Here is a 10,007-nt window from a genome sequence, read left to right as displayed (position 1 = left end):
TGAATAATGAAAACATACTGTAAACTTTGTGTTTATTTACTTAGTATTTTCGGTTAAACAAGATTGTAACCTTCCTTATAAAGGGACCCACAAATCTATTCCATTGTACCACTAGTGCCTGTGTCATGTATGCATACCTCTTTTCTCCCTTTGTTGTATGGTTTTCTACCTTTTTGTATTGTGCCAATTTCCTTCAATAAAAAAAATCCATGGAAAAAATATTTAGCATTTTTATATAGTTGATTTCAGGTCTGCAAGATTTAAAAAAATACTTGCTTATGTTTGAAGACATACAGTAGGTGCACATATAGGTCCAATGGAAAAGTAGTCAGATTCTAAACGTAGACAAAAATCTCAACAGAACATTCGATAATGCCATCAGAGACTTGGCAAATGTCATTCAAAATTTAATTTGGTTTTTGAAATGAATGCAGTTTCTCAAATGCAAAAAACAAATCACTGTTTGAATTTGTTGGAAAGATATTTTCCATCGTACTCCTTTGATTTTTTGGGGGACACTGCGGTAGGAGATGATAGTCAATGTAACCTTTTTAGCAATTAGAAAATCGAACAAATGTTCCAAAAACAATTTTTTTTCAATATTCTGCTGCTGTATGTCCAGCTTTAACTGGAATTACATGCAAAGAGATATTAGATTATCTTCTGGTACACACTAAAACCATTAACTATATCTGTGACACTTCAGTAGAGATTATTCATATTCCAGGTAAGATGGCAGTCCTGTCCAACCCTATCAGAAGGACCATGTGGAACAAGTTCCGGAGGGGAGATGGTCATTACATGGCATCCCTTTTCAATATCTCTTTAGCTGTCCTTGGTAAACTGACTGTCAAACAGTGCTTTTTATCCCATAGTGTCACATCCCTGACCCCTTTTGCCACCACTGTAGGAGTGAGATACTGGTAGAAATCTATTAGGGGACAAAGGAGGATACAGAAGTTAGAAGAGCTTGCAATCTATTAAGGTATGAGGAAGGGATACAGAAGGCAGAAAAACTTGCACTCTTTTAGAGTATAAAGGAGGCTGCGGAAGAGCTTACAGTCTATTAGGGTATAAGGGAGGATACAGAAAGCGGAAGAGCTTACAGTGCGTGACAAAGGGAGAAAGGGGCGACCCGGAGATCACCACAAGGCCCCCTTCCGTCCAATGCCCATCATTAAGGAGCCCTTTCAGAGGGTGGCTGTGGACATTAGCTCAGAGAAGTACATTCTGCTCTATCCATGGAAGCAGAATGTACGTGCAACTTCCTCTGCTGCAAGAATCAATATCATGCAGAGTGTTTCTAAATCGAGATGTCTTCCCAATATCTGGTGGCTTGGTGGCCATATCAATCTTTATTAAAAAAAAGGATGCCCTCAGTCAAAGGTGAGAGTTTGGGTGGGATGGAAAGATATGGATACACGCATGCCAGCTCAGAGCATCAAAGAAGATTTGAAGGAAGCAGATCAGGGATAGCTGGCAGGGTGAAACCTAGATCAGGAATGTAAACTGATAAGCCGTTTTAACAAGTTTGAAAGTATACTAAAACAAAATTGGATTACTTGTATCCAGGTCTGCACTATTTTCTTCCTGCCATCTACTTGCAGTATATTACTGTGTGAATGTTATCTACAGTAAACCAGAGAATGCACCTGTAATTGAAAGTGGCTCGCAGCATATATTGTGTGCTTCCAGTTAGACAGTGATATAGAGGGAGTTCTTCTAACTGCCTGTTTCTGCTGGGATCTATTTTCCACTGCATTGCAGGAAAGATGTATGAGAATGCTTTTGTGATCATAAGCATACTACAAGCGTGCTGTGAATGAAGGATCTACAGCGGGCAGCTAAGTGGACCTGAGAGAGAACTTCCTCTCTTTTAGGTCTGCTCCTCTGCTCAGTGGGCAGGTACAATAGCTTTACTATCTACCGATCCCCATGGGTATCGGATAACTGTGATTTTACTGTATTACTTTCTTGTGGCTGAAATCCTTAGGCTGGATTCACATATGCAACACTCGATAGTTTCCACACTAAACTGCAGTGCATAAATTTGGACCAGCTACACAGGGAAGAATGGGATTTCTACCTGATATGCATTTTTCTACTTGACATACATGAGTTTTGCTGCATTATAATGGACATGTGTAAATAGATCACAGATTTGGCAATAGTAAGCATTGCCAAGCAGCAGCCAGCAAAGCAAAAAAGATATTGGTGTGCATTAAAAGAGGGATTGTAGCAAGGGAGAAAATAGTAATACTTCCAGTTTATAAATCACTGGTTCGGCCCCAACTTGAGTATGCGGTGCAGTTTTGACCGCCAACTCTCAGGAAAGATGTCCTCCAGCTGGAGAGAGTTCAGCGAAGGGCTACAAAATTAAAGGAGAACTATGAGGTGAGTGAAAATCACTCATCCTCATAGTTCGAGCCGACGTGTGACAATGAAACTGTCACACGCCGGCTCAATAGATCGGGAAGTGAGCGAACACATACCGTCGCTCACTCACTTCTCCATCATCTCCCTGCAGAGAGCCATGTCTGTCACGGCTCCCTGCAGGGATGCCCCCCTCCCTGCTCCGATCCTCCAGCGCTGACTGGAGGAACGGGAGGGGGTGGGTACAGCTGTCTCTGCCTCTAGATAGGCAGAGCTAGCTGTCCCTCAGGCAGCTGGGTGGATCTCAACAGTAATGTCGGGATCCGTCCCGGCTGTGCCGGTCTCAGTATACCGCGAACTGTAGCTTGCGATATACTGAGCTTTTGGTCATGGGAGGACGCTAGTATTTTCCTCCCGTGACTCTTGAGAACTATGGGGGAAAAACACCCCATAGTTCTCTTTTAATTAAAGGGATAAAAGGCCTGAGTTATATAGAACCGTCTTCAGCAATTAAACGTATTCACCTTAGAAAAGAGGCAATTAAGAAGGGACCTTATTGCAGTCTACATAATCATCAATGGGGACCACAATATAGGGAACAAACTGTTTTATCCGAAAACTGTATTGAGAACACACGGACACAACAGGAGGTTGGAGGAAAGGGTTTTTTTTTTTTTTACTGCGAGTAGTAAAATTGTGGAATTCTTCTGCTGAGAGCGTTGATAAATTCAAGAAACGTCTTGATGAGTTTCTTATTTCACTTCATATACAAAAATATGGGCAGTGTTAGAGCCATATAAATACAGACACACAATCACCTACACACATAGGTTCAACTAGATGGACCCTTTATTAGATGGGTCTTTATTCAACCTTACCTACTATGTAAATACAGGATATCATACCTCCCAACTGTCCCTCATTTGGAGGAACTGTCTCTCTTTTAAAACCAAAACCCTCTGTGTCCCTCTTTCTTCCTCGGATGTGCCTCCTTTTTAGTCTGATATCTAACCTCTCAGTTATTGCATTTGTTCTTTTAACAAGGCCCGTATAAAGGAAAATAAGTGGTATTGTGGGTTTAACTCACTTATTGAGTACTATTGTATGTAATTCACATCACTGGACGCGTGACAGGGGATGTTGTCCTTTGATCATATACTTTGTAATATAAGGACCCTTTCTGGATCCTTTACCCCCTATCCGTCACGATCAGGTTGGCCAACACAGAACTCTGTTTTGTTTTCTGACCTAGATGGAGGTAATTGTCTATAATTGGATCCATGTCAGTTTAGATCTGCCTATACACTAACATTGGCCTTTTGATAAGAGGCTACTGACAGGTATACCTGATCGGAAAGCCCATTTGAAAGGGGTCTAGGGTGTCCCTCTTTCTAGGAGGTATGGGATATCTATGCTGAGAAGAGAAAACCCCATTTACACAGGACACTCCCTGGCTGGCTGGATGAGTGAGACGTTGCTCCCTCACTGATGGAAATGCTGCAGTATGTCGCTCACCAGCGAGAGAATGCTGTCTCGCTAATCCAGCCAGTGAGGTAGCGACCTGTATAAACGGGTAAGAATTTCTCTGCCCTGCCGTGTTCTGCATAGTGTTCCTAACAGGATCGCAGGCGTGATATTTACCTTACTTGTATGACCATGATGACTACATAAAAAAAAGCCCACACAGAATTGTACTGATACTTTTGTAAGAAAAGATTTTATTAGAAATATTTATATACACAGCTACAAAACATAAAGGCCGCTTCCTTCATGTGGCAATGTAGATCAATGTGTCTCACAAATCTGTCACAAACCAGTTTAAACTAAAGACATGATGAAAATAAATTCAGATTAAAATGGGGCCCAGATATAGTCAGCTGAAATTATATTCAAATCCCTACCTTTCGTATTTAGTCAGGACACCGAGATGACTTGATCTCTGGCTTTGAGGCCCTTTCACACATGTGCACGTGTGGTAACGCACACAAGTAGATGTGAATGGGCTCTTACAGTATAAACACACTAAACTACAGCTCATACATGTGAACCAGCCACATCGGAAAGAATTAGATTTGGACTTGAAATGCAATTTCCTGCAGTACATTTCATCTCACCTAGAGAGAACCACATATAAATATGATATGTAACATCTGCCTAACCATTTTAATCATATGCTTGGTTTTATGTGACTAGGCTTGTGAGAGGCTATCCTTAGTCTGCAAGGCAGGGTCATCCACATAGCACCAGTGCTAATGTTTGCATAGGGAATGGTTCAGCAACATGCTTGAGGTGTATTCCTTGCTGTGCCATTCCACTCCATTTCTTAGGCCTCATAATGTCTGCTGTGTTGCAGCATATTTTATTTGTTAATATCCAGTGTAGAAGAGACGTTTCACTTGAGGATTACTTCAGGATGCAGTGATATCCCTCTGGATTTTGCACTGTGCAGACAAAAGATAAAGATGGCAAATTAATACTCTGGAATATTCCATGTGCATTGTTCATAAGATTCAGGGGTAGCCAAACGTAAGCCCTCCAGCTGTGGTGACACTGCAAATCCCATCATGCACCTCCCTTTGGTAGTCATGCCTGTTGCTGTTAGCAGCTTGCAATGCCTCATGGAACTTGTAGTTTTACAACAGCTGGAGGGCCGAAGTTTAGCAACCCCTGAGATACACCAATAAACTGTATGTCATGCCAAAAAAATGTTTAGTAAATTTTTACTAAAGAACACATTTTTATTACTGTTTGTGTTGCTGATGGAGCGTCTCCCCAGTTCCTGTCTGGTAAAAGGTTTGGCATCAGGGCAGGAAATGAGGGTAAACCTCTCTAATGGAGCTTGGATAGTAGTAAAAAAAACAAAATTGTCCCCACTCTATCCAAAACTAAGAGTAAAGTTTTGGCTGTACATACACTTTAAGGGCCCATTTACACTATTTTGCTCCATTAGCACATGTGTGTTATGACTCAAGTTTGTATGCGGTACATTAAGGCAGCGCATTCATTTGAATAGGCTGCCTTACGCACCAGTAACCATGCACCATGTAGTATTTATGGCAGCACATTGCAACAAAACACACTCCCATTGGCATGGTGCGTTGGGGTGCCATTCAGACCTTACTGATAATAAGTGCTTTAATATGGAAACAAATCACAATGTCACATAATCTTCATCCCAGATAGTTACATAGTGTTTGAGGTTGAATAAAGACATTAGTCCATCAAGTCCAACCTATTAGGATCTCATTCTAGGAGTACCCGTACCCCTGTATATTACGGTCCCTTAAGAAATCATCCAAAAGTTTCTTGAACAATTCCACATTATTTGCTGAAATCACCGCCTGTGGCAGTGAGTTCCAGACCCTAACTGATCTTACTGTGAAGAACCCCCTTCGCCCCTTGTGCTGGAATTTTCTTTCCACCAATTTTAGGTGGTGGCCTCTAGTTTTTGTAATGGAGTTAATTTTAAACAGTTTATCGCTAATGTTGCTACCACCATTGAACATTTTGTACATGGAGATCATATCCCCCCTTAATCTCCTCACCTCTAATGTGAACATGTTTAAATTTAGTAGCCTTGTCTCGTAGCTCTTGTCCTGCATACCCCTAATTAGTTTGGTTGCCGTCCGCTGGACTTTTTTCAACTCAAGGACATCTTTTCTTAGTACTGGTGACCAGAACTGGACCGCGTACTCCAGATGAGGTCTAACCAATGATCTATAAGTGGCAAAATTATAGACTTGACCCTTTTTAATACAGGACAAAACCCTGCTAGCCAAGACCCTGCTAGCTTTGTTTACAGCAGCCTGGCACTGCAAACTACCTTTCAGTTTGTGGTCTACAATGACCCCCAAATCCTTCTCCATTTCTGACTTCCCCAGCGGCATACCCATAATTGTATAACCCATTTGTTTATTTTTAATTCCAAAGTGCATTACTTTGCATTTATCGACATTAAACCTCATCTGCCACATTAATGCCCACTCCCCTATTTTATCCAGGTCCTCCTGTAATGTTATAGTGTCTAAGTCCGTGTCTATTACCCTCCCTATTTTGGTGTCATCTGCAAACACGGAAATACTGCTGTTAACACCTTCCCCGATGTCATTAATTAATAAGTTAAACAATATGGGACCCAGCACAGAACTCTGAGGCACACCGCTCATTACACTAGCCCACTCTGAAAAGGTGCCATTTACAGATACCCTCTGGACCCGTTCCCGTAGCCAGTTCTCTATCCACGTACACACCACCTCATCTATGCCCATAGCTCTCAGCTTGTGAAGTAAGCGTTTGTGTGGTACCGCATCAAAAGCCTTTGTGAAATCCAGATATACCACATCTACCGGCCTCCCTCCATCCATATCTCTACTCACCCCCTCATAAAAAGTTAGCAAGTTAGTTAGGCAGGAACGGTCTTTCCTGAACCCATGCTGATTGTCATTAACTATCCCGTTTTCCTGAACAAATTCTACCAGATAATCCTTTATTATGCCCTCTAGCATTTTACAAACTACCGATGTTAGACTGACCGGCCTATAGTTCCCAGGTTGGCACCTTGCCCCCTTTTTGAATATTGGGACTACCGTAGCCCTCCGCCAATCACTGGGGATCCTACCAGTCATTAAGGAGTCCTTAAAAATGAGGATTAATGGTCTAGTTATAACCTGGCTTAATTCCTTAAGTACCTTGGGGTGCAGGTTATCCGGACCCACTGCTTTGTTTGCATTGAGCATTTTAAGTCTTTGATGTATCCCGGTTTCCATCAGCCACTGGGGTATATTTTGAGTTAAACTGGGAGTTTTATCATGTATGTCAAACCCGTTTCCCTCTTGAGTGTATACTGAGGAGAAAAAAGCGTTCAGCACCAGATGGAATGAATACTTACATTTTTGCAGTGAAGCAGTAAAGCAGAATTCATCTGGCATATTTCTCACCATCTGCGGGGAAGGCAAATATATCTATCAGAAGACCAAGCTCATTTGCATTACATTAGGAAATACTCATGTTTATTCTAATCTACAGGCTGAGGAAACGCGGGAAGTTTTTCTCAGATAAGTGGCAGTTGATAGAATTTGCACCCTTGAAGTCTCCACTGATTTTAATATGCAGAGAAAAAATGGCTTTCTGCCAGTGCTGTGTTTTGCCTCAGACACTAGGAAGGCTTAACAGCTCTGGAAGGCCTCAGATGGCACCACATTGAGTATATTACTGAGGACATAGAAACTGAATTTCTTTAAATGGAGGCTAGTTACATTGTGAATTATTTTTAAGGTTTTGTTTTCTGTTACTTTTATCGTTCATCCTTATCCAAAATGAAGGTTTCAGTGTTGGCTTGGCATCATTCACTGACAGTTCAGAACACTTGAAGACCTGAGTGGTTGGATTTACACACATGGTCATAGCAATGGGGTCTCTTGCAGCTGGGCTAACCAGTTATATATTCGTTTTATATTATGGCAGATCAATAAAGGGAACATGCCACCACTGGTCCCTTAAGGACCAAGCTTCAGATGCTTGTATTTCAGTTAAGGACCAAAGCAATTTGTGCTGTGTGTGTTCAACCGCAATTTTCATCTCTCATATTTATTGCACCAACACATATATACCGTTTTGTAAAGGACTTTGATGTGTCATTTGCATATATACTCTTATGGACCCATGACGGAACTATTCCTTATGGTCCTTATGGCATGGACAACCATGATGGAAGAATTCAGTCATTGGTCCTTAAGGGGTTAAGTTCCCAAAAATCATTCAATTTTGGGAATGTTTAGAGTGAACATTTTCATGTCCAATGTACTATTTATTTTTCAGTTTTACACATTCATGACACCATTATGGACAGGGACCATATTGTAGACTAATGCATAAGAGTTTTTCCCATTTAGTACCATGCTAACCAGAGTCAATATCAAATCCCTTAGTTTAAAAAAAAATGCCCCCCATTGTGACCTATCATCGATTCTAGAGCAATTACTTACTGTGTCACTGAGCAGAATATGGATCCCGTGGGGGCCTGTTCTGGAGATACGCAGTATGTGATTGGCTGGCACACTGAAAAGGTCAGCCAGCTTATTGGTCAACTCTGCTACAGTTGCGTTTTCCAGATAGATCTCTTGATACAGCGCTGTCAGAAATAAAGATGCAATCACTAAAATATAATTTAATGTAATTTCAAAAGTAATTTTCAATATTTTAAAGCTGAAGCTTTCATTAAAATAATACCTGGGTGATCCTGCTCTGGCAGAGTTTAGGGCCCATTAACAACACTCAGGGCCATTGTGGTGCGTTAAAGCACTCTTGTAAACATTTGTTGCGTTAAGTCAGCCTATTTGTTTGAATGGGCAACCTAACCACCACAATTGACTCTAAAATCGTACCTGCAGTATTTTTTGTATGCAGTAAGCTACAATGCATATTACTGCATTACTGTGCATTTTAGTGCACTGTTACAGAGGTGAATTAGGGTGCTATTTTATAATGAATGGCACCGCAGCACACCAACACTCATGACATGTATTACCATGCCTTACATAAGTGTGAATGGGCCTTTAAGGTTGGTATAACTGATATTATGTGCTTAGGTAGTTTTAAAGTGATTGAAATTGCCCATAGATATAGCCAACTTGACATTTTCTTTGCTAAGCCTACCTGTCTGGCTTGAATCAGCCTCATTTTGATTCTTTCCCATAGATTCTGCACTGATGTATAATGTAAGACGAGGCCTCACAGACCTGTTGGTAAAAATTTTAACAGCAAAAGTCAGATATGTGTGCTCTTGTATTGTATGATGAAAAACCAAAGTACAACAGGATGATACACAGTCATCAGTTATGCAGTCCAGTCTTCATTTGTTTTTGTATTGTTTATGCCAATCTACAAAGGTTCAACCTTGCATTAATCTCACTACTGCAATGTAACAAATGTAGCCATCCAAGAGTTCCTGATATGTTCCAAACCTGCTGCACCATACTAGAGAACTGCTGATCATTAGACAACATCTGCCTGCTTGGAGATACCAGGCCTCTGATGCTGTTTAATTGAACTAGGCATCCCTCCAAAGTGCCATTTCTCATTGTCTGCACTAATATATTGTGTTTAAACTGCTGTAGGAAATAGTTTTCTTGAAACCTGAAACAGTTCTTTTCCTCATTTCAATGCTTCAGAGACAAGAGGATGCAACTGTAAGATAATACAATTACAGTTGGAAAGAACTGTTTTTTTTTTTTTCCTTTTTTAAGTGTTCTGTCAGCCATTTCACCCAGCAGCAGGGTCTCACAACAGAGAGCAAGAGAGAGAGTGAGAAAGCCCTGAGCAACAGTTGGCTTGCATATATAAAGGCCTGTGGGCAGTGAGACTAATAATGAGATATGACTACCAGGTAAGATGTGTACCTAGAAATGGAGGCTTAATCCCACCCAAAGCTCTACAAAGCCTCTGAACTCCAGGACCCAGAACAGAACTTGAGATTTTGAGAACATAAAAAGTTTGTTTTCTTAAAATCGGCTATAAACCCTGTAGCCCTTCACTATATATGTAGGAAACCTAGGTGACACATATGCACCAACCTCAATCCTGTCAGCCATTGGCAGGGGACTGTGTTTTGTGGTGGGGGGGGGCCCCCACGCCAA

The 10,007-nt window shown here is 41.2% G+C and overlaps 1 protein-coding gene across 1 annotated transcript in view; it reads right to left on the bottom strand.

Moving 5' to 3' along the window:
• Positions 1–4,737: 4,737 nt before the first annotated feature.
• Positions 4,738–10,007, bottom strand: part of LOC108789991 (transcription factor CP2-like protein 1) — a 41,643-nt gene continuing 36,373 nt past the window's right edge. Inside the window, exons 12-15 of the mRNA XM_018560159.1 lie at positions 9,028–9,110; positions 8,358–8,503; positions 7,262–7,313; positions 4,738–4,814 (exon numbers count right to left, since the gene is read on the bottom strand). Coding sequence (XP_018415661.1) covers positions 4,777–4,814; positions 7,262–7,313; positions 8,358–8,503; positions 9,028–9,110 — 319 coding nt within the window. The 3' untranslated portion in view covers positions 4,738–4,776. The remainder of the gene's footprint in view (positions 4,815–7,261; positions 7,314–8,357; positions 8,504–9,027; positions 9,111–10,007) is intronic.

This window comes from Nanorana parkeri, unplaced genomic scaffold (genome assembly GCF_000935625.1).
Source record: "Nanorana parkeri isolate BGI_ZX_2015 unplaced genomic scaffold, ASM93562v1 scaffold435, whole genome shotgun sequence".
NCBI classification, from domain to species: Eukaryota; Metazoa; Chordata; class Amphibia; order Anura; family Dicroglossidae; genus Nanorana; species Nanorana parkeri.
The sequence above is the reverse complement of the archived record's forward strand: the minus strand, read 5'-3'. Positions and strand labels throughout refer to the sequence as shown.